General features: G+C 46.1%; 1 protein-coding gene across 1 annotated transcript in view; it reads left to right on the forward strand.

Annotated features, from left to right (window-relative positions):
- PPEF1 (protein phosphatase with EF-hand domain 1) overlaps window positions 1–25232 on the forward strand; it is a 142692-nt gene that overhangs the window by 15120 nt on the left and 102340 nt on the right. Inside the window, exons 3-5 of the mRNA XM_047765102.1 lie at window positions 8569–8655; window positions 12173–12272; window positions 20561–20723. Of these exons, the coding sequence (XP_047621058.1) occupies window positions 20675–20723 (49 nt within the window). The 5' untranslated portion in view covers window positions 8569–8655; window positions 12173–12272; window positions 20561–20674. The remainder of the gene's footprint in view (window positions 1–8568; window positions 8656–12172; window positions 12273–20560; window positions 20724–25232) is intronic.

The raw sequence follows: 25232 nt of genomic DNA on the forward strand, positions 1-25232 counted from the left end.
TCACAGGCTCAGCTGTTACACAGCTCTGGGCCAAGACTCTCATGATGATCTCACACGGGGACTCCGCCATCTGGGCCTAGTTCAGCTTTGCCCGATTTCCAGTGCTTTGATATGAGAGGGAATTGCATAAATGTATATTCTTTGTTTTACTTTTGTCTTGGAATGGCAGATTAATAGCTCCTGCAGAAGGAAAAAAAAAAAAAAAGCAGCAGTAAGGAATTACCATTGTTCTGCCGTTGACTCATGCTAGATGTCACACTGAGACGCATGCAAAACACAAGCACATACAAGCTAAAGGAACAGATTGTGGCAATATTTAAAAATATCACAGCTCTGTAAATAAGAAGCAGTTCTGATAAGCCTATTTGGAATTCATGCAAAATACCCATAACTCTGAAAATCAGAATTGTACACTGCCAAGGTAAATTACTTCTGTGCAGTGAGTACAGATCCAGGTATATTGGATTATGTGATAATACCTAGCTCCCTTGGTTTACAGATACTCCTCTCTCCTGGGCCTCTTCCTTTCCAGATTGTTCCTTTTTTAGTCTCCTTTGTTTGCTCTTTCCTCCTCATTCCCTTTAAATCTCTCTATTCCCCAGGCTTCTGATTTTGCCCCTCTTGCCTTCTTTACAAGCTCTCCCTGCCTGTTTTATCTTCTCTAATCGCTTAGCTGTTACCAGGAACCCAGTGACCTCTTTAATCAGCATCTGCAGACCTGAGTTATCTTCTGGGCTTTAAACACGAGCTTATACTGCCTAGGGGACATTTTAACTCGTTATTTCTCTGCACCATAAACATGCTTGTCCCCTTCCCTCATGCCCTGTACCCAGCCTGGGACCTGCGGGGTTTATTACCTGAAAGGCTTTTGCATTTGGCCCCTCCTCTCCATCTCCACCGCCATGCTTTCAGCCAGCCTTTATCGGCCATCTCCTGGATTGTTGCAAGAGCTTCCTCGTTGATCTTCCTAGGGCTGGCTCTTTCCTAGGTCGTCACGCTGACCCCCAGAGTGAGCTTCTTCAAGTGTGAATCTTATCAGATTCCTCTCGGGCTCCCCCTCACTTGAACGGGGTCTGTAATCTGGCAGCTCACACAGGAATCTGTATAGTGTTTTGAGAAAATGAGAATTACTGCCTTTCATCGATTCCAAGATGCACATTTTTTTTTTTGCATTTTAGCACCTCTGAAATTGGAATATGGATTAAAATCAATGGCGTGTCATAGTTTGATGGGTGGCTTTTTTCTTTCTTATTGGTGCGTAACATAATGGTACACCTTGTAGTCAATGGCATCCTAAATTTATAGAAAGTTACTCATTCTGATTTTCAAAAATAGGGAGTTTTACATAAAAATATGTCCAGCTTCTCTTGAAAAATTATACTGGGCAACACTGGGCCAACATTTCTGGATGGCAGCCTAAGAGGGAACTACCCGTAAGTAGCAGCTGCCTCATTTAGACAACGGCTCTCTAGAATGTCCCATCATTTCCACCCAGAGTGCTTTACTCATTTATGTTATCTACTCCAGCCCGTGTAAGCATTTGAAATTGCAGTCCCTTCCCTGCTTAAAGTGTGAATTCTTTGCTATTATTAACAAAAACCATCAGGAGTTCCCATCGTGGCTCAGGGGAAATGAATCTGACTCGTATCCATGAGGACGAAGGTTCGATCCCTGGCCTCACTCAGTGGGTTAAGGATCTGTTGTTGCCTTGAGCTGCGGTGTAGGTCGCAGACAGGGCTCTCGGATCTGGCATTGCTGTGGCTGTGGTATAGGCGGCAGCTACAGCTCCGATTCCACCCCTAGCCTGGAAACCTCCATGTGCCGTGGATGCGGCCCTAAAAAGACAAAAACAAAAAAAACCAAGAATGATCACGGTTGGCACCAGCCTGCCTCCTCAGGTTCACCTCCCCATCCCCTGCTCTCCACAGCCTCTGTCCAGTCTCAGGAAACATTACTCAAGTCTGACGCACTCCCGCGTTCCCTGGAATGCCCTAGTCCTTCTCTGTATGGTCTAGGAAGCATTTCCCGACTCGCCCTGGCAGGGCTCGTATCCCTCTGGGCTCCAGCAACACATGGCCTGTCTCTGTATCTACACCGCCTCCTTTTTCTTTTCTAAATGCCCGCACCTGCAGCATGTGGCATTCCTGGGCCAGGGATTGAAGCCAAGCCGTAGCTGTGGCAACTCCGGATCCTTTTTTTTTTTTTTTTTTTTTTTTCTGTCATCTTTTTGCTATTTCTTTGGGCCGCTCCCTCGGCATATGGAGGTTCCCAGGCTAGGGGTCGAATCAGAGCTGTAGCCACCGGCCTACGCCAGAGCCACGGCAACGCGGGATCCGAGCCGCGTCTGCAACCTACACCACAGCTCCCGGCAAGGCCGGATCGTTAACCCACTGAGCAAGGGCAGGGACTGAACCCGCAACCTCATGGTTCCTAGTCGGATTCGTTAACCACTGCGCCATGACGGGAACTCCAACTCCGGATCCTTTAACCCACTGTGTTGCGCAGGGGATTGAACCTGCGCTTCTGCAGCAGCCTGAGCCCCTGCAGTCAGATTTTTTTAACCCACTGCGCCACAAAGGGAACTCTGGACACCTCCCTGTCTTGACATCATTTGTGGGCAGGCCCATGTCCCTCATTCCGCTGTGCGCCTGGGAAGGAAATGGATCGGAATGCTTTCATCTTTGTGTCACTGCCTCATAGCTGGATCTTGCTCAGTGGGTGTCTGTTAAGAAAAGGATGGATGGGGTACGTTTTCTCACTGGGATCTCTGTTTTTTGAATTTTGCCCATGGAGAGAGCACTAAAGGTGAAGTCAGAGAGAAGGACTAAGCGTCGTCCTTAGTGCTCTGAGTTTACAGTGGAAGATGCTGCTTCTGGCTGGGCTTTAGGAAGTGCCTTGGCAGTTAGCGTCAGCCCATGGGGACTTGAATATCTGCAGACCCAAAGGCGCTAAACAGAGCCAGCTCTGAAGTTTGGTTTTGTTTTGTTTTAAAATTAATTAATTAAGGGAGTTCCCCTCATGGTGCAGCGGAAACGAATCTGACTAGGAGCCATGAGGTTTCGGGTTCGATCCCCGGACTTGCTCAGTGGGTTAAGGATCCAGCGTTGCCGTGAGCTGTGGTGTAGGTCGCAGATGTGGCTTGGATCTGGCGTTGCTGTGGCTGTGGTGTAGACTGGAGGCTACAGCTCCGATGAGACCGCTAGCCTGGGAACCTCCACATGCCGCGGGTGTGTCCCTAAAAGGAGAAAAGACAAGAAAAGATTAATTAATGTTTTGGCTGTGCCCACGGCATGGGATCAGATCTGAGCCATAGCAGTGACAACGCCTCGTCCTTAACCACTAGGCCGCCAGGGAATGCCTGAAGTTTTAAAAAACATTTATTTTAAATTAGAATAAAACCGATTTCTTGTTGTACAGTTCTGTGAATTTTGACCTGCGGGTAGGTTGATGTAAGCACCACCACAATCGGGATAGAGACCATCGCCTCCAAATTCCCTTTTGCTGGTCCGTTGTAGTCACACCCTCCCTCACCCCCTAAACCATGGCAACCACTAATCGGTTCTCCCTAACGACTGACCGTTTTGTCTTTTGGAGGATATCCTTTAAGTATACTCAGCGGTTTAAACCCGCCTTCTTTCACCAAGTGTAATGCTTTTGAGATTCCTCCAGGTTGTATGTATCAAAAGTTTGTTCCTTTTTACTGGTGAGTAGTGTTCTACTGCATGGAAATAGTTTGTGTATCCATTCCCCCTTCCAAGGACATTTGGGGTGTTTTCACTGTTTGCCCATATGATCCTATGTACAGGTTTTTGTTTGAATATAAGCTTTCATTTCTTCAGAGTAAACCTCCTAGGGTAGGATTGCTGTGATACGAAAGTGTATGTACAACTTTCTAAGAAACTACCAAACTTTTTCAGAGTGGCTGTACCATTTTGCATCCCTGCGCCCCCCCCCACCCCCCAGCAAAGTCTACGAGCTCTAGTTGCTCCACATCCTGGCCAGCATCGCATATTGTTAGAACTTGTGAAAAATCTAGTAGGTGTGCAGTGTTGTTTCACTGTGCTTTTGATTTGAATTTCTGCTTGCTTGAATCCGTTCTGGGGAACAAGAGGGGGAAAAATGGTCACCTCACCACCAGCGTGGTGGTGCTTCCAACTCTGATCTTCTTCAGTATGCCCTCTGCTGTTTACTTTCCAGAGTCCTTGTGTTAGTTATTTATTGCTGTGTCACTAATTACCAAAAAACTTAGAGGCTTAAAGTGCACATTTATGATCTTACAGCTTCTGTGGGTCCCGAACCCGGGCATGGCTTATGTGGGCCGTCTCTCTCAGGATCTCCCACAAGCTGCTGTAATCAAGGTGTTGGCTGGGCTGCAGTCATCTTAAGGCTTAACTGAGGAAGGATCTGCTTCCAAGCTCACGTGATTGTTGGCAAGATTCAGTTTCTCCAGGACTGTTTGACTCCGGGCTTCAATTCCTTGCTGGCTTTTAGCCAGGGACATGCCGCAGTCCTGTACCGCGTGGGCCTCTGCAGCATGGCAGCTTGCTCCAGCAAAAGCACGCAAGTGGCGAAGGCGGTAGAGAGAGTCTGGTAGCAAGACAGAAAGTCATGATCTTTCATAACCCAGCACATTTGCCATGTTCTGTTGATGAGAAGTTAGTCATTAGTCCGGCCTCACACTGAAAGGGAGGGATTACACAAAGGCATGAACACCAGGAGGCCGGGATCACTGGGGGTCGTCTTGGAATTTGCCACAGTCTTCAAATAGCTGCTCCGTGGAGCCTGTCCCTGTTTAATAGCTTCACTCCATTAGATAGAGTGGAGTGCTGTCCTTATTCTGTCTTAATTTCTATGAAGCTTTTTCATTTGATTTGTGAACATTCAAGATTAATTTAAGGAAGTTGGGTTCCCCCCCGGCTTTTTACAGCTGCACCTGCAGCATGTGGAAGTTCCCTGGCCAGGGGTCGAATTGGAGCTGTCGGTGTGGCCTGCACCACAGCCACGGCAACACTGGATCCGAGCCACATCTGTAACCTCTGCCGCAGCTTGCAGCAATGCTGGATCCTCAACTTACTGAGCGAGGCCAGGAATCAAACCCGCATCCTCACAGAGACAACACCGGTTCCTTAACCCACTGAGCCACAATGTGAACTCCAGGTTTTTGTTGTGTTTTGTTTTTAACTCAAGCTATCTAGGACAAAGCTAGGGATAGATTAAGCAGTGGTCAAAATTCTGATATCTACTAATCTTCTGTTTATTAAATCACAACCATGGAAAGCTCAACTTTCGTACCTAAGATGGAGCCTTTTCAATGATGAATTGATAAACTTCAAAACGTGACGGCTATTTCAGCCTGTCATTGTGGCTGCTGACCAAGTGACCTTCACAGACAAGTCTATCTGGACAGCGCTGGCCTTTATGAATTTATTTCACCTGCTAGTGACTTACAATCCATTTTTGATTTATTTTAATCATTTTCTAATAACTTGCCAAATCTGGCTTTTCTTTTCTCCTACTTAATATGGTTTTTCAATACCCAGAACTCACCCCTGGAAGTGTGCTTGATCCTTTCTCTTTATTAAAATGCTGAAACTACTTAGTATTCCTACCCTCTCTTCAAAAGGAAGCAAACTCTTTAAATCAAGGTTCTTCAAATGTTTCTGATCATGAGCCTCTCACAGTGGAAGCTTTCTGAGAATGGATCTCTGATATCTGTTTATTTACAACGAATTCTACCGAACTCATACATCATGTACATTATCAAACGTACATGAAAATAGGAAATTCAAAAAGAATAATAGTTAAAAATATGCGTTCTAATATTTTGCTTTCTGTTGTCCAGCAGACCTTCTGTGCATTTGCTGTGGGACAGGTACCTCAGTTTGGAGACTACTCGGGGCTAGGAAGCTGGGATTGGGTGTGATTGCTCACCGCTGGCTCTGAAATGGAGCAGGACCCTGTGGGACCTCCCGGGTACAAATCCTTTCTGTTTCTAGTTTGTAGGAAATAAACTTCATTCAGCCTCCTTGATCTTCCCTGAGTTCCAAAGGGCAGATTTAAATAGTCAGTCACTAATCACGGAAAGGAGGGAATGCAAAAACAAAGGAGTAGGAGTTCCCGTCGCGGCACAGCAGAAATGAATCCGACTAGGAACCATGAGGGTGCCAGTTCAACCCCTGGCCTCCCTCCCTGGGTTAAGGATCTGGTGTTGCCGTGAGCTTGTGGCGTAGGTCACAGACGCGGCTCGGACCCCGCGTGGCTGTGGCTGTGGTGTAGGCTGGCAACTGCAGCTCCCATTGGACCCCTAGCCTGGGAACCTCCATGTGCTGTGGGTGCAGCCCTAAAAAACAAACAAACCAACAATAAAACAAAAGCAAAGGAGTAGCGGTCACGAAACAGTAGTGCAGCAGGCACCTGGTTCCTTGTCAAGGAGCAGACCTCGCAGTACCTTTGAGTTCTTCCGCAGGCACTGAGGCCCCACCTCGGTGGAGGAAGGGAACTTTAGGCTGAGCACAAGCTTCCCGGACCCCATCCTGTTACCTCACCACCAACCAGTCAGAAGAAAGTCAGCTCACTGTGGAAGATAACGAACTCTCTGACTCCCCTCCCCAAATGATTCTCCCTTTAGAAACTTTCACAGCTGAGCAGGATTTTCCAAGTCGGCTTTGGGACACTAGTCTGCCTTCTCCCCAGGTTGCTGGCCTCCTGAAGTAAAGCAGCCTTTCCTTTCTAACTACCACTCAGATGATGTGGATCACAGGGCAAGAGTTAGGTTTGGAGGCCTGCTTAGGGCTGGGCGTATTGGCTTTTGAGCGGCCAGCAGCTGAACCTGAGTTTGGTGACAGCCCTGGCACCCGGGCTAGCTAGAGGACTGGCTGCGAGTTGCCAGAGCTGGGAGGCCAGCCCCGTCCGAGCTCCCCCCTTTGGTGCCTACAGGGACTGAAGTCGCAGGGGCCCTGAGTGGGCAGGCACCCGAAGTACTCAGCACCAAATAGATGGGCACACATCATTTTTTCTCTGTCTATTCCCAAGTCCAGCTGCTTTGCCTAGATTCTAGCACATCCCCCGGTGTGTATCATGACCAGTAATGGGAGCTGCCCGTTAGGATGACTTTCTTGGTAGAAACTGGACCTGTGGCCAGCTCCGGGAAGCTTGTGAAGTAGGAGCGGCTGGCCTGTCGTACCCATTCTGCCCCTCCTGAGGTCACCAGGCTTCTCTGTTCCCGTCCGTCTTTGCATAGTTTGCTACTACCATAGACTAACCAAGTGTCCTGGTTCGGGTTCCCTCAGAAGCTGACCCGGAGACAAGCATTTGAGAGCAGCTTTATTTGGAAGGCGAATGCAAACCCAGGAGAATTGGGAAGGGAAGGAGAGACCACTAAGACAGCGAAGCAAGAGTAGGTCCAGCCTGCAGAAGTGGAGAGGCTTCCATTTTTCTTTTTTTTCCCTTTTTTTTAGGGCCTCACCCATAGCACATGGAAGTTCCCAAGCTAGGGGTCTAACAGAGCTGTAGCCGCTGGCCTACAGCACAGCCACAGCAAAGCAGGATCCAAGCTGTGTCTTCGACCTACACTGAAGCTCATGGCAACGCCAGATCCTTAACCCACTGAACGGGACCAGGGATCGAACCTGCGTCCTCGTGGACACTAGTTGGGTTCGTTACTGCTGATCCACAAGGGGACCTCTGGGAGGCTGCCATTTTTCAATCAGTAGATTTCGATGAACGCTTTTCTCTCTCTGCTTGTAAGTAATTGCCTTACAATTAGGAACTCAGTTCATTTTGATTTTTGTTTCACATTCTTTCCTGTTTCACATTCTTGTTAAGTTACACCTTTTTTTCTCCCTCATCTCTTTGCTTCTTGTGAACGCCTACCTTCTGGTCGTGCAATTGTCAGGTCTCAGCCAGGGCATCGCTTCTAGAAAGGCTTGCCTCATCCCCCTTTCTGTGCCCCCTACCTGTCCTGTTAGAGATTTTGTCATTCTGTATTGCTTTTTCATTTATTCATGTAATCGGTATCTGTTACGTGCCTGCCACTGTTTTATGTTCCTGGAGCTTCTATTCCAAACGGGGAGACAGTTTTTAAATTTGTAATTTTATCTTAATTTCTTATTTACCTACGTGTTTGCCTCACCCGGTCGTATCCATTTAGTTCGCTACTTATGTCCCTGTCCCTCCGCACAGTGCCCGCCACATAGAGGGTGCTCATTAAAAATGTGTTGCATTGTGGAGTTTCCTGGTGGCCTAACAGGTTAAGGATCTGCTGTTGTCACTGCTGGGGTACAGGTTCTATCCCTGGTCTCGGAACTTCCACAAGCTGCAAGTGTGGCCAAAAAAAAAAAAAGTGTTGAATTGGATAGAAGAGCACAGTGCATCTTGGTTAAGAATGATTTGGTGTTTCTGTGGCCTTTTCCAAGGGGGAAATTGAGCTGTCACCTTTCCTATTGACTCTTCTCATGCGATGATGTGCCCATGGAGAGAGAAATCGACCCACCTGGTCTGTGAGGGGTATAAGTCTCTTAATGAGTGAATTTAGAACTGTGAATGTTATTTTGTCCTTTTTTTTTTCAGACTTGGAGAACACATCCCTGCCTAGCAAGAAGAAAGCCAGAGAGCATCTGCAAAGAGGCGGAAAGCTTCATTTTGCGAACGCAAAAGGTGCTGACTGAAGCGGTTTAGTGTGATGATTCTTAGTGGAGGTTCTGGAGTCAAGGTGCTCGAGTTCACATCGCAGCTCTGCCACTCGTTTGCTTTTTGACTTTGGGCTCTAGTTCCTCATGTGCAAGTAGGAATAATAATAACATATAGCTCATCGGATGGTGTGTGGATTAAATGAGATTAACACGTGTGAAATTAAGGGGTGCCTAGAGCATGGCAAGTGCTCAATGAATGTTATCATCGCAGTTTATTCCCATACATCGTGGCTGGTTCATTTAACATGGCAGGCTGGCCACAGGACTCGTCGTGGTGCTCAAAGCAACATTTTAGCGTTCTTCATACAGTGGAACGATATGGCGAGGTTCTTGATTTTAAGCAAATCTAAATTTTATGCAAATCCCGTAAAGGGCACAGCCAATCCAGTTCGTGGTGCAGAGACTGGTTATTCAAATAACCACCTAAATCATGAGTTCTTTCCCTCCTTTCGTTTCTTTCTGTGATTAAAGAAATACAGAGTACTTACTAGTACTCAGAATAGGCATTGGCTTAGTGGTCGAAATATTATGCTTCGTTGTTTGGATGTGTGTAGTATGGGTATTAGAATTAAGATTAGGATGGAGGCTACTAGGGCTAGTACTCCGCCTAATTTATTAGGGATTGAACGTAGGATGGCGTAGGCAAATAGGAAGTATCATTCTGGTTTGATGTGGGGCGGTGTGTTTAATGGGTTTGCTGGGGTATAGTTGTCGGGGTGAACTCTTTTCCCTTCTTCTAGGTTCGTTGGGTGGTCTGATAATTAAATTGATAATGACGGATTAACCGGAGAAAAACAAATTTCATTTTGTACCTACGGGGTCCCACAAAGATGGGATGACTCCAAAGGCAGCCAGGTAATTGAAGCCTGTGTAACATCCCGAGCTAAGGAAAGGGGCTCGGGGTCGGGGGTCCAGAGGAAAGGAAGGCTGTTCGCAGGAAGGCAGAGGAGAGGTTTGGAAAACAGACATCTGTGAGACGGATGAGTTTCTTAGGTAAAAAGGTATCTCTGGTGATAGGTCTCTTCCTGGTACAGGGCCCCTTTCCAAAGTCATTTTAGGCAACCGAGGGGAAGGTACAGAGCTTTTCCTAAATCTGCTGGGGTTTCGATTGCCTTTAGCTCAAAATAATTCTCACGCCCAAGTGGCATATTTTGGGTGGCCAAACCTGCTCCCCTCCCATACCTCTTTTTGCCTTTGGTGCTAGAGATGCCGAGAGGAATGGGTGGGGATCCTTTTCCTTCAGGATTTCACATGTAAAAGGGCAAATAGCTGCGCTCTTTGGGAAGTTCTATAATTGGACATGCACATGGCTTTGAGAGCCAGAAGACAGAATGACTAACTCCCCTTTGGTGATTCAGGAAAGGCTTCACACCGAGGAGGTGACATTTGAACAACTGTATCTAGACAGAGCCATCATTTGATCATTGTGGATGGAATAGGCGTTTGGCAGAAAAACCAGCCATATAGCGACATTATCCACTCTTTTTTTCTGGGAGCCTGGGTAATCGGATTGTCATTTACAATGCATATGGCAGCCTCGTCAGGTCCGAGTCTTGGAGTCTCTGCCTTGGAAACCGGTATGGTCGTATTGGCTCGTAATGAGGCCCTCTGATAATATTTAATATGTTAATAGGAGTCCAGAAGCCCAGAACTGCCTTTCCAGTTATTTTTAAAGTGACTCCATTAGATTAAATAGTAAGCTAGGTAACCACTTTACTGCATCTCCTGTGGCTCTCAATTGCAGAAAGGAATTGGCTAAAGAGCAGCTTGGGTGGGGTTATGAAATGATTATGGCTGGAGACTTTTAAATCCTGGCTCAGGATGCCTGAGGCCAGCAAGCTCGAAAACACACCTGCTGTGTAACCAGCTAGGAGGCGTTTGGGAGGAATATTGCTGTTGGTGCAGCTGCGGTTGGTATGAGACCCCAGGAACAAGATCGCCCCTGGATTGCCTCAGAAGCCAGCAGGCCTGAGGCCGGTGGCATCCCGTACGGCCGCGGGCACTTCAGTTTTTCAACTGTGTCTTCTTCCTCTTCTCAAACTCAGCAGACTCGCAGGTCAACTTTCCTTTTCCGTTTTGCCGATGAAAGGGGGTGATACGTTTGTTAGCGAGCAAGGGCGCCTGTGCCTGTGGTGCAGAAAGCCCGACTCTGACAGCAGGGGATTGCAGCAAAGTCAGGGTTTATGTGCAGGGTGCCAAGCAAGGAGAGAGAACAGGCAGTTCGTACTCCAAAGACCAAACTCCCTGATGGCTCTCCGCAAGAGTGTTTAAAATGAGTGTTGGGGAAGCGGATCGTAAGATGCGTGCCAAGCTCGTGGACCTTTCTCTGGTTGGTTCTGAGGTAACAGGATGACGTTTCTAGAATCTCAGCCTTCTGGTTCCAGCCGACCTGATGGCCAGCACGGCGTCTCATCCTGCACCTGGGTGAGGTGGCGTAGTTTCTGGGCAACAGCTCAGATATGCCTCAGATTGTTGTGCAGGCCCCTTCCGGAGGCGCGAGGAGGCCTCTGACTCTATTGTCCTGATCATGAACTGCTCAAGTCTGCTGTTGGGAACTCAGGGGGGGGGCCTAGGAGATGAAAGCCGTTTTTCTCTCCTAACAAGAAACGGGACACAGAGGAACTTGTGTGCCCAGGAAGGCCCTACAGAGTCCTGCTTGGTTTCAGCACCCCCGCTGGTTTTGTTTTGTTTGTTTGTTTGTTTGTTTGTTTTTGACCTGTCACGATCCTGTGGGGGAACAGGTGCAGGGCAAGAAAGGGAACCAGGTTTTGCACAGAGAGCTTAATGACGAGCTCGGCAGAGGAACTCGGTTTTAAGGGGACCCAGTTTCATGTTTTCCAACAGGCAGCTGACGGAATAGCTGGAGGGGTAAGAATGTCATTTAAGTGAATTTGCAGTGTAGCAGCCAAGGGCTTTTCAAGTCCTAATGAGGACTGTTTGGTGTTCCCACTTTCTTCTCTTAATGGTGCCCAGGCTACTGTAGTGTTTTATCTTCCGTGGAGCTACACAGTCAGCCACTGAGTGCTTTTCTGCCCATTTTTTTCGGAAATTCATCTTTTATTTTTGTACTGATCGGATTGTTTATGCAAACAGCAGTCTGGTCCTGCCTGTGCAGAGCCTGCTCCCCTTGGAAGCAGTCATGTGACCACAGCCCATTACTTGAGCGCATCCCTTTATCTCTTGGCAGGGAGCAGGGCAGGGTTGGGGCAGCCAGCTGCGGCACCCGAGCCAGCCCAGCCGCTCCCAGATCTGTGGCTCTGGGCTGGCCTTCCAGGCTGAAAGGCAAAGCCTGTTCAAGTTATTTCTTTGTGTGTGTGCATGTGTATTTATTTTTTGATTTATTTAAACAAGAGCTCTCCCTTCAGAGAGCTGCAGAGACACGAGATGTGTGGAGTGTGTGAGTGTGTGTGTGTGTGTGTGTGTGTGTGTGTGTGTAGGAGGATGCTCCAGAGAGAGCTGGAATTGTACCTCTTTTCTTTCAGGCCTCTACATCCCTCATAGAGAAGTTTTTTCCCGGTTTTGTTTCTCTTGAGACACCTGGGGCGAGGATAAACCTCCGCACTGACCAAGCAGAAGAAACAGGTAATATGTTTGTTTGTTCTCCAGTGTTTTGGGCAAACGGAAGTCTACATCGTAAGCATGTATTGTATAGCAACCGAACAGGAAATGTGCGCTCTCTGGAGTTTATTTTATTGCTTTGTAATTTCCCAGAATGTTTTTTCTCCAAGATGCTGATTTCCAGTCGGTCGTCATCGTCTTAAAAAGCTGTACAGGGGACTTGGCAGGCTCAGGGATTGTGGCCTATTGCAAATGAACTCCGTACTTGGGAAAACTCTGTGGCCATTTGAGAGCTAGAAAGGAGAGAGGGATATTTTTGAGAAACACCTCTGGGCCCCTCCTGGGGCGTTCCCGATTAGACTTCATGTTCAGAAATCTTCCTTGAGCTCCCTTGCCCTCCTGTCTCAGAGGACCACAGGGTTCCCATGCAGCTGTAAGAAAGGGAAATTGAATTGCTTGCAGTGTTCGAGAATTCTCTTTAGTGGTGTAGTGCTTCCAGAGATTGATCAAATTGGGTCCTGAAACCAAGGCACAGCTAACCTTTGGGTGGACAGACATTTTTGCTCTTTGAACGTTGAGTGGAATGGGCCTTCAGTTCTGCCACAGATCCGCTGTGCCATGGAGCGTGAGGTTGCATTTCTCAGTCTCGGTTTCTTCATCCTGTGATGTATGGGAGGGCTGATACCTGCCCTGAAGGTCGCCGTGAAGGTGAACTGGAACAATAGAAATAGAAGGTACCCCCTGCACTGAGTAAATGTCCCTCAATGATTTTAGCTGTTATTATTGTTACTGGTAAAGCCCTTTTTTTTTTTTTTTATAAGATCCTTGTGCCCTCAGGGGAAGAGAGTCCATTTCTGTGTGAGTCTGCACTTACACTTGTCCTGGGAGACACCCTCCGGGTTCTGGGAGTGCCCTGACAGTGCGTCTGGAAGGAAGAGATTTGCGCAGTCAGCGCTTCGCGCACAATGGGTACCACCCGGGCATGGCTCCTCCTAACTCACCAGCTCGGAAGAACTGCTCTTTGTTCCAGTCGGTTTTTTCCACTACGGACCTTCTCCGTAGTTTTCATTACGGGTCTGTGAGGTAGGGGTTACTGTCCCTATTTTCTTTGGAGAAAACTGAGGTGCGGAGGAATTCACATCTAGCTGAGAAGAACTTCCGCTCTGGTTTGTCTGACTTCTAAACCCCGGCTCCTTTGGGCCAGCCTTACGCACAGCGCATAGGAACAATAGGTATTTTTGAGATACTTTATCTCAAAAGGACTGCCTGCAAGGCTCTTTGGGGTACAGTGGACGCTATAGCTCATTCTTAGCGATTCATATTAGAGATGCATATTAACATCCAGAAGGCTCTGAGGAGTCCTGTATTAAAGAAACCTGTTTAATCCTACTTCTCCTGCACTTATTTGATGGTGGACCTGTTTCGATCTTATTCCTAGAACCATAAAGCACACAGATCCTACTCTTCCACAGACACACTGCGGAAAACCTGGCCCTAGGCCAGGCTGCCTCCCCGTCACAGTTCAGTCTGATGCAGCAACAGACACCCTCAGATACCTTCTGCTGCTCAGTATCGTTTCCCCTTTTTCTCACCCTTTCGTGGACCCAGGATTAATCACCAGCTCAGTCTTACAGACCTTTCCTGACTCATTTAAGATCCCGGATGGAAGCAAGTGCTACAGTGGTGTTTTACTGGAAAGGTAGTGGCGGAAGGGGCCTTTCTAGAATGGTCTGCCAGAGATTCCTCTACCCTTGTCTGTGCTCCTTAGTTATCTCTAGGCCACAGACATTGGGCTGTAGCACCTCTGTTTCAGTGAATGCCAAAGAGAATGCATCAGATGGCCGAGCCTGAAGAGCTGTCTGTTTTCCATACTCGTGTCTCACCGTCCAAGGGGGAGGAATTAGACCGGCCTGCCTACCTCTCACTTTCAGGGCTGGGCTGTGGGGCCCTCGACTGACGGTGGGCTCTGCATTTGGAGTCCTCAGGGCCAGAGCTAGAGGACAGATTTCTCACAAAAGTCACTATCTCTAGGGAGAGCTGAGCTTCAAGCATGGGAATCCGCCCAATTCACATCTAGAGTGAGTGCCACCGGCAGAGCGGAACCAAGGTCAAGGTGGCTGAGCCAAGGTGTGGGTGTTCAGTAGAGATGCACTTTGAAAGAAAATCAAGAATGGATTAAGGAATTCCCGTCGTGGCGCAGTGGTTAACGAATCCGACTAGGAACCATGAGGTTGCGGGTTCGGTCCCTGCCCTTGCTCAGTGGGTTAACGATCCGGCGTTGCCGTGAGCTGTGGTGTACGTTGCAGACGTGGCTCGGATCCCCAGTTGCTGTGGCTGTGGTGTAGGCCGGCGGCTACAGCTCCGATTAGACCCCTAGCCTGGGAACCTCCATGTGTCGCAGGAGCAGCCCTAGAAAAGACAAAAAGACAAAAAAAAAAGGATTAAGAACAACTTGGGGTGTCTGAGGGTGCTTGGTGGCCAAGGCAGGGTTGGCTGCAAGGGCATCTTTTGTTCTTTCCTTCTGTTTCCACCTCAGGAAATGAAAAGCGGTTAAGCTGAAAAGAACCCAACACGGTCATGCAGTCCCACCCTCCAGTTCTTTCCCGATAACCTCCCCTCCCCGCGTAAAAACCTTTTAGCAGAAGCCCCGGAGGACCTTCCTTTTGCAGATTATGAGCCAGTACCAGTGATGAGTCACTATTTTATGTTGATGCTTTAAAACCATCCTTGGTGTGTGTCGGTAGGGGCAGCAGCACTAAGTTTCGAGCTCTTTTTGGCCAATGTGCGCCTTTTCAGTGGTTTATGTCACCCACTGCGCTGCGGGCATCCGGGGGTCTTTGTGAATGCTGCAGAACCCCCCCACCTCTTGAGCTGGAGAACCCCTTTCAGGCCCCAGGGGATCATTTCTTCAGAGACTTCTTTGGCACACTAAGTGCTTATCTAATGCTGACAGAGGGTGAGGAATGGGAGAAGCCTAGATTTGTCGAAAATAATGGAAAATCCCCAAATCATTTTTTATCAGATTTGCATCACCCAAGTTCCTGTTGTGGCTCAGTGGGTTAAGAACCCGACTAGTATCCATGAGGATGCAGGTTCCATCCCTGGCCTCGCTCAGTGGGTTAAAGATCCAGTGTTTGCCACAAGTTTGACCCCCTAGCCCGGGAACTTCCATAGGCTCCAGGTGTGGCCCTAAAACAAACAAAGAAACAAATCTGCAAATGGATGCAGATTTGCATCACCCAGAGATGTCCTCAAAGGCACATGCACCGCCTACAAACGTGCCTCCCTCTCACGGTTTAAGTGGGAGGTTGCAGTCTAGGTTGGGCAGCGTGTGGGAGCAGTAAGTGGGACCTGGCCTTAACCAGCCCTTGTTTTGTTGAGAATTAAAGTGAGCTGCCTCTTTGTTTTCTTTTGTTTTACCTGTTACCCGAGGGAATTAAAGTATTATTATTTAATAATGTAAAAAGTCTTAACAGCAATTTTTTTTCTAATAACCCAAGACTTCTAGAACAATTCTTATTTCTATCATGATTAAAACTTTTCTTTTCTTTTTTTTTTGTTGTTGTTGTTGCTATTTCTTGGGCCGCTCCCGCGGCATATGGAGGTTCCCAGGCTAGGGGTTGAATCGGAGCTGTAGCCACTGGCCTACGCCAGAGCCACAGCAACGCGGGATCCGAGCCGCGTCTGCAACCTACACCACAGCTCACGGCAACGCCGGATCGTTAACCCACTGAGCAAGGGCAGGGACCGAACCCGCAACCTCATGGTTCCTAGTCGGATTCGTTAACCACTGCGCCATGACGGGAACTCCTAAAACTTTTCTTTAAAAGTGAATATATGAGCACTACCCCTTTTCTGGTTTAATAAAAGGCTTTTCTGTAATCAACTAGCATGTATCTGTGCACAAAATGATGGACTAATAGTTACTTTTAGCATTCATTTTTTTTTTTTTCTTTTTAGGGCCACACCCGTGGCACAGGGAAGTTCCCAGACTAGGGGTCGATCAGAGCTGCAGCTGAGGCCTTCACCACAGCCACGGCAACGCCAGATCCGAGCCACATCTGTGATGTACACCGCAGCTTGCAACGATGCCAGATCCTTAACCCACTGAGGGAGACCAGGGATCAAACCCACATCCTCACAGAGACGACGTGGGTCCTTGACCCTCTGAGCCACAGTGGGAACACCCTTGGCATTCATTCTTTTTTAAAGGACCCTGGCTTAGGAATATTTATTCCCTTATTCATTCACTCATTCATTTGGCATTTATCAAACACCTGCACGGTAAAGGGCACTATATAGGTGCCAGAAATTCCAGGAGTGTTTAGAAAGAAAGGTACTCGTGGAACTTATAATCTAGCAGAAACGTACTCAAGTTGACACTTTTTAGTATGTGGACTTCTGTTTGTTGTGAAATGAATTAACTGAAAGGTGGCTGAGAACCAAATGCCTTTGGAAAGATAGTGCTTTGTTTTCGGTTTTTTTTCCCTCTGGAAAAAAACTGAGTTTGAACTATATCACTTCTTATCATTGAATTGGTGTTGCCTAACTCGGTGTCCAATGCTTATGTAGTCATAAAAAGGGGTAGGAAACACAGCCTAAGGATGGAAGCAAAGCCCAAGGGAGATGTGGAGAGTGGTGTTTCTCAAACTGAAATATGGGGAATGCTTGTGTCAGAGTCTCACTAAGGGTGCAGTTTTTTTTTTGTCTTTTTGTTGTTGTTGTTGTTGTTGTTGTTGCTATTTCTTGGGCCGCTCCCGCGGCATATGGAGGTTCCCAGGCTAGGGGTCGAATCGGAGCTGTAGCCACCAGCCTACGCCAGAGCCACAGCAACGCGGGATCCGAGCCGGGTCTGCAACCTACACCACAGCTCACGGCAATGCCGGATCGTTAACCCACTGAGCAAGGGCAGGGACCGAACCCACAACCTCATGGTTCCTAGTCGGATTCGTTAACCACTGCGCCACGACGGGAGCTCCAAGGGTGCAGTTTTAATTGCAGATTCCCAGGCTCCTGTGTACTGCTTGAATCCAAGCATTGGCAGCAAAACCTGGAAGTCTGCATTTAAAAATAGTCTCCCTGGGAGTTTCATTGTGGCTCAATGGGTTAAGAATCCAGCATTGTCACTCCTGTAACTTGGGTTGCTGCTGTGGCAGGGGTTCGACCCCTAGCCTGGGAACGTCAATTCCCTGAGTGTGGTCAAAAATAAGTAAATAAGTAAATAATAATAGAAGAAATTCTCCCATGGTAAGTTTTGCGATGCTCATGTAGGAGAGCACATGGAGAAAGTCATCCGGACCAGATGAACTACTTCGAGGGGTGAAGGAAGAACCCAGCAGACATGTTGCCATGGGCACTGCAGATAACCTCTGAGAAATTCCTGAGAATGGAGGAAAGGCAGGTGGTGGGTACATAGTGCCCCAGTTTCAAAAACGAGAAAAGAGGTTCTCCTGTGGTGCAGCTGCTTAAGGATCCAGCATCATCAGAGCATCGGCTCGGGTAGCTCTTGTGATGTGGGTTCTATCCCTGGCCTGGGTACTTCCACGTGTGGCCAGAAAGGAAAAAGGACAAACAAAACTCGAGGAACGAATAAATGTCAGAAACCAATGCCTTATAATAGTGCCCCCACGCCTTTTCTTTTTAGGGCTGAACCTGTGGCCTATGGAAGTTTCCAGGCTAGGGGTTGAACTGGAGCTGCAGCTGCCAGCCTGTACCACAGCCACAGCCACGCCAGATCCAAGCCGCATCTGCAGCCTCCTGAGCCGCCACGGGAACTCTCAATAGTGCCTTTGAAGTCACTGCCTGAGATGACCTCTGGAAAAATTCTGTTCCAAACAGATGGGGTCAAAGCATTTAGAGGGAAATGCGATGATCACTAAGCATCACTATGGCTTCCCTACAACATCGATTCTTTTAGAGGATGTCAGGTGTTGTCGCGCGTTAGAATCACCTGGGGAACTTTGAAACCTCTTGGTGCCCAACTCCCACCCAGCACCAATTACATCCGAATCCCTGGGGATGGGCCTCAGCCATCACACTTTTTTTTTTAAATCCCCAGAGACTAATTTGATGAGGCGCTGTCTGAGCCCTGGGACTTTTAAAAGCTTCCCAGGTGATGCTAATACGCAACAAAGTTTGACAGCCAATTTGTCTGTGTGACATTAGGCAAGTAGCTTAGCTTTCTGGCACTTTGTGTAACTCCTAGATGATTTAAAAAGTCTCTCCCACCTTTAAATTTCTATGACTCTGTTATTAAAAATAATGGCAAATGATTTCCTTTCTCCCTTCCTTTTTTACTCCCTCCTTCCTTCCTCTCTTCCTCCTCCTCTTCTGCTGCGGCTGCTGCTTCTAGGATAGCCTAGAATGCCAGGTGTCAATTATATACCCTAATTTCGTTAAAATGTTGAGTGAAATTTCCTGTGACATCTCAGATAAGTCGGTGGGTAGTTATGATGCAGCGCCTAAGCCGACAAATAAGCTCGGAGAGTGTGAGTGTGCTGGATCATGGTGAACCTGGAGAAGGGCCTGGGGCGGAAATGCCACAAGGGTTTTCTGCTCTTGGAGCTGACCCTGTTAACGTTTTTTTACCCATGATGTAGATAAGAAAGATTTGTAAGAAATGCCTCTCTAATTTGGAAATAACCCAAGGTTTAGGAGCGTTAATTAATTCAGTATATAAAAGAAGCCGGCCTAGCTAGCTCCGATTGGAATATCTGTTTATTAAGGTTATTGTTGTTTTAAAAATATTTACATAATTCAGATATTTTGCTCACTTTATTTTGTCCCTTTCTTTAGTTGAATTGCCATTTTGAAGCTTTTAGTGTAGTACTAATGGAAAAACAGAAATGCCTGGCAGAGTCCCAAGTCTTTTGTTCTGTGACTTTGTTACCATTAAGAAATGCAAATAGATTAGATCAGGCTGGTTTGGAGCATCGCAAAATAAAGGAAACATCACCCAAAAAAGGCATGATGAGGTGGGATTACTGCAGGAAGGAATTTTGTTGAACACTTCCATGGAGTGATTGTGCAAGATCCACTGTAGCCGTTTCAGCTCATCCATCGGAAGGCCTGCTGAGTGCGAGGGCCTGGAGAGCTTGTTTGGAAAGGGCACTTCCTGGTTTCTGATGCCTTAGTCCCCGGTGAGGCCTTGAGCCTCCTTTGTTTTGGTCTTTTTAGGGTCACACCTTTGGCATATGGGGGTTCCCAGGCTAGGGGTCAAATCAGAGCTGCAGTTGCCAGCCTGCCCCACAGCCTCAGCAACGCCAGATCCGAGCTGCATCTGTGACCCACACCACAGCTCACGGCACCACCAGATCCTTAACCCACTGAGCAGGGCCAGGGATTGAACCTGCAACCTCATGGATACTAGTTGGGTTTGCTACTGCTGAGCTACAACAAGAACTCCTTGAGCCTCCTTTTAACGAGTCAAAGAATTCATTTTCATTTGAATTTTGGCATAGTTGTATAAATGCATTGTTGTTGTCTCATGGCCATTCTCCGATTTGTGTTCTTAAAAGCCCAGGTAGATTTAACTCTTCTTTTTTGACCATGCTCGTAGCATGCAGACGTTCCCAGGCCAGGGAATGAACCCATGTGCTAACAGTGACCCCAGTTGCTGCATTGATAATGTTGGATCTTTAACCTACTGCACCATAAAGGTACTCCAAATTTAGGTATTTTGAGTTTAAAATCAAAGCATTTAAATTATGTCTGATCCTTCATATCCCATTCCTATATTTCAAATAGAAAATTCTATGCTCTGGAGTTCCCATCATGGCTCAGTGGAAATGAATCTGACTAGGATCCCTGAGGATGCAGGTTTGATCCCTGGCCTTGCTCATTGGGTTAAGGATCTCGCATTGCCGTGAGCTGCACTGTAGGTCACAGATGCGCCTTGGTTCTGGCGTTGCTATGGCTGTGGTATAGACCAGCAGCTACAGCCCCGATTCGACTCCTAGCCTGGGAACCTCCATATGCCGTGAGTGCGGCCCTGGAAAGACAAAAAAAAAAAAAAAAAAAATCTGTGCTCTTCCATTTCCATTTTTCTTTTCATTTTTAATGCTTTATTTCATAGAGTATTGATTTGACCTAGACATGGAAAAAATATAATTTATGTGTTGCAGAAACACAGTCTCTAGCTGCTCTGTTACTGTTGCTGTGATTTGGAAAATACACCAGGATTAGATTATGTCTGATCACTTTCCACATCACATGATCAGCAGCGGTTGAGAAGAAGCATGAAATGAACCCTGCTGAGCAACCCTTAGATACCTCGTTGTTAACGGGTGCTTTCCTCCCTCCCTCCGCATCAGGATCTATGACTGAAGTGGATCAGCCAGGAGGGGCTCCTCGCAGCGTGAAGGAAAGCACTTTTCACACTGTTTAGAATGAGAAGTTGAATTCATGAACACACATGATTAGAAGACATGGGCTGTGGCACTTCGTCTTCAGCGAAAGACAGGAAATCGGAGAATGGTGAGTGCCAGGAGCGTGCTGTCTCCCAGGATGAAGAGTGGGGTGAGCTGCGTTCACCCTCTGCCCCTTTCTCATTTACTCATGCAGTTCTCTAACTGCTCAGCGCCATTCTGCGCGAGGCACCATCATTTGAACTGAAGGTTAAATATTGGGATAACGTAGGAGTCTCCCTTAGGAAGATGTAGCTTTGAATTTATGATGTACCCTCACGTATTATCCGAGAGAGATTTTATGTTTGATTTGATTTCAGTTGAAAATATACCAATATAAAATCTCAATTTAAAACTCAGTGGCAGGGAACACGAAAGCCTCTCTGTAAATTTATATCTGTGTATTCAATACGCTTATAAATAGCTCTATCCATACCTACGTGACATGTGGCAGCAGCATTGCATTTTTATTAGATTTTATAACTCAGTGATTAGATTTTTTTTGTCACTATTCAACACGGAACTTCATGAGATTTGATTCATGTTTTTAGAATATTCTAGGTAGAATTTGAGAAATGCTACATCATATGCCTCCCCTGAAGTGTATTGTTTCTAAATAGATGATGTGCCCCCTGCGCCCCCGTTTAATTAGAGGCTTCAGTATCTCCCTTGTTTGTTTTGTACTGAGGTGCTTTCTCATAGATACTAGAATCTAGTTGAAACTCCCTTGAGTATTTAAGGGACATAGGATCCACATGCAGATTAAACTAAAACCAAACAAGCTGGGATGATTATATGAATAACTTGCTGTTAAACTCCATTCCTTTGTTATCTGGGTAACATAACTTTCCCAATTTCTATTCCACATCTTGGTTTGGGAAGTTACTCAGGCTTAAGGTGCAGAGTTTAGGATGCAGAGTATTCTAATTAGTGTGGGATGTTTTCCTTCAGGAATCAAATACTGGTCTCCCTCCCAGCTGCCTTGTGCCAGTGAGTTAGCAAGTTCATCTCTGACACTGGAGCAATGGGAGATTCACTCTTTTGAATCTGTAAGCATGTCATGAAATAAACATTTCAAAGCTCCAGCTGAACTAATTCCATGGTAGTAATTTATTATAAGAGTAAAGAGAGTAATTCTCTTTTTATATCTAAGATTACCCAGAGTTTTAAAAATTTAGCCAAATTTCTTAGGTTAAAAAAAAAAAAGCCAAGCCCAACTCATAAATGTAAACTCTCTCTTTTTGAAATAGTTTTCAACTTTTAAAATGTTATATGTATATGGAAACATTAACTTTGACTTAGGGATTTCTTTTCCTTTTTGTTACGGCTGCACCTGTGGCATATGGACGTTCCCAAGCCAGGGATTGAATCCCAGCCGCAGCTGCGACCTCTGCCACAGCCGTGCAACTCTGGCTCCTTTAACCCACTGCTCAGGGCTGGGATCAAACTTGTGCCCCCACAGAGACCCAAGCCGCTGCAGTTAATTCTTACCCCGCTGTGCCACAGCGGGAATGCCATTGGATTGCTTTTGCTTTTAAATGATTTATTGAGGTGAAATTCTCACAACACAAAATTAACCATTGTATTTTTATTTATTTACTTATTTTTAATATATAATGATTTTGATTTTTTTTCCGTTATAACTGGTTTACAGTGTTCTGTCAGTTTTCTCCTGTACAGCGTGGTGACCCAGTCACACATATGTGTATACATTCTTTTTTTCTCACATTATCATGCTCCATCATGAGAAAATTAACCATTTTATTTGAATTAACCATTTTAAAAGGAACAATTCAGTAGCACTTGGTACATTCAAAAAGTTGTGTAAATATCACTTCTATCTAGTTCCTGAACTTTTCTCTCGCTCCAGAGTAAAACCCCTTATCTCTTAAGCAGTTTTGCCCTATTTCCCTCTTCCCCCGGCTCCTGGCACCCACCAGTCTGTGTCCTTTTGCTGTGAATTTATCTGTTCTGGACATGTCTTGAAATAGAATCATATACAATGTGACTCTTTGTGTCTGGCTGCTTGTACTTAGCAGAATGTTTTTGAGCTTCAATGGTGCTGTAGCGTGTGTCAGCACTCCGTGCCTTTTTAAGGCGGGACAGTATTTCACTGTGTATCACCTCTTGTTTATCCAGTCACTTGGCGGACATTCAGATGATTTCCACTTTTTTGGCGCTTGTGAATAGTGCTGCTGCTATGTACGTGAGTGTACGTGGACTCATTTGAGTCCCCGTTTTAGTTCTCTGGGGTACGTACCTCGTTGTGGAATATCAGGGTCATGTGGGAATTCTCTGTTTAACTCTCTGAGGAAATGCCAAACTGTTTTCTTGCGTCTCTTTTTAAACATCTTGCAACTTTATTGAGCTATAGTTGGCACGAGATACAGTTCACCGGTTGAAAGTGTAAAGTTCAGTGACTTTTGGGTCTATTCCTGGAGCCACACAACCATCATCACAATCAGTTTTAGAGCATTTTCACCCCCACCCCCGCTCGCAAACCATGAGCAGCTACTCCGCCGACCTGCACATGCCCAGCCCCGGCCATCACGGGTCCACTGTCGGTCTCTATAGACTCGGGCTCTTCCGGACGTTCCGTGTACAGGTGTCATCAGGCGATATGGAGACTTTTGTGTCTGACTTCTTTTATTCAGCATGACATTTTGAAGTTCATTCATGTTGTGTCATGAGTCAGGACTTCCTTCCTTTCTATTGCTGAAGAGTATTCCATTGTGTGAATGTTACACCATCTTCATCCGTTCCTCAGTTGACGGGCGTTTGGATTGTTTCTACTTTTTGACTGTTGTGAGCAGTGCTGCTCTGAACATTCATGCATAAGTTATTGTGTAAACACACGTTTTCAGTTCTCTGGGATAGAGACTTCGGAGTAGAATTTCTGGGTCATATTGTAGCTCAATGGTTAACTTTTTTTTTTTTTTTTTTTTCCCCCACTGTACACAAGGGGGTCAGGTTATCCTTACATGTATACATTACAATTACATTTTTCCCCAAGCCTTTCTTCTGTTGCAACATGAGTATCTAGACAGAGTTCTCAATGCTATTCAGCAGGATCTCCTTGTAAATCTATTCTAAGTTGTGTCTGATAAGCCCAAGCTCCCGATCCCTCCCACTCCCTCCCCCTCCCATCAGGCAGCCACAAGTCTCTTCTCCAAGGCCATGATTTTCTTTTCAGAGGAGATGGTCATTTGTGCTGGATATTAGATTCCAGTTATAAGTGATATCATATGGTATTTGTCTTTGTCTTTCTGGCTCATTTCACTCAGTATGAGGTTCTCTAGCTCCATCCATGTTGCTGCAAATGGCATGATGTCATTCTTTTTTATGGCTGAGTAGTATTCTCAATGGTTAACATTTTGACAAACTTCCAAACGGATTTCCCATGTGGCTGCACCATTTTATATTCCCACCAGCAATGTATGAGGGTTCTTATTTTTCCACATCCTTAGCAACACTTGCTCTTGTCTTTCCCTTTGATTATACCCATCCTAGTGGATCTGGAGTGGCATCTTATTAGAGTTTTTATTTGCATTTCCTTAATGTCTAACGATGTTGATCATCTTGTCATGTGTTTATTAGCCATTTATAGATCTTCTTTGGAGAAATATTTATTCAGATCAGTTGTTATTTTTTGAGTTATTTATTTTTATATTTTTTGTAAGAGTTTGTTGTGTATTCTAGTGTGTTACGAGTTCCTTTGGTGGGGAGGGGCACCCAAGGTGTATGGAGTTCCTGGGCCAGCTATCAGATCTGAGCCGTAGTTGTGACCTATGCCACAACTGTGGCAATGCTGGATCCTTTAATCCAAGCCAGGGATCGAACCTGTGTAACAGCACTGCAGAGATGCTACTGGTCCTGCTGTGCCACAGAGGGAACTCCACAAGTTCCTTATCAAATATATGGTTTGTAAATATTTTCTCCCTTTCAGTGGCCTGCCTTCTCATTTTCTTGATGATGTCCTTTGAAACACAAAGGTTTTAATTTTGATGAAGTTCAGTTTATTTTTTCTTTGGTTGCTTGTGCCTTTGGGCTAGATCCAAGATTGTTTATGCTTATGTTTTCTTAAAAGAATTTTAGGTGTTTTGGCTCTTACATTTAGTTCTTGATCAATTTTGAGTTAATTTTCAGATATGGTATGAGGTAGAGATACAGAATTATCCTTTGCATGTAAATATCTAATTGTCCCAGCACAACTTGTTGAAAAGATTATAGTTTCCTCGTTGAATGATCTTGGCAGGCTAGTCAAAAATCAATTGACGGTAAGTGGGAGGGTTTATTTCTGGACCCTCAGTTCTATTCCATTGATCTATATACCTTTCCTTATGCCAGTGCCACGTTGTCTTGATTACTGTAGATTTTGTAGAAAGTTTTGAAATTGAAGGTGTGAAACTTTCAACGTTCCTCCTCTTTTTCGAGATTGTTTTGGCTTCCTGGGTCCCTTGCATTTCCATATGAATTTAGGATTCACTTGTCAGTTTCTAAAAAGAAACCAGCTCGAATGTTGATGGGGATTGCATTGAATCTGTAGATTAATTTGGGAAATATTGTCATCTTAACAGTT

This window comes from Phacochoerus africanus, chromosome X (assembly GCF_016906955.1).
Source record: "Phacochoerus africanus isolate WHEZ1 chromosome X, ROS_Pafr_v1, whole genome shotgun sequence".
In the NCBI taxonomy this organism is placed as follows: Eukaryota; Metazoa; Chordata; class Mammalia; order Artiodactyla; family Suidae; genus Phacochoerus; species Phacochoerus africanus.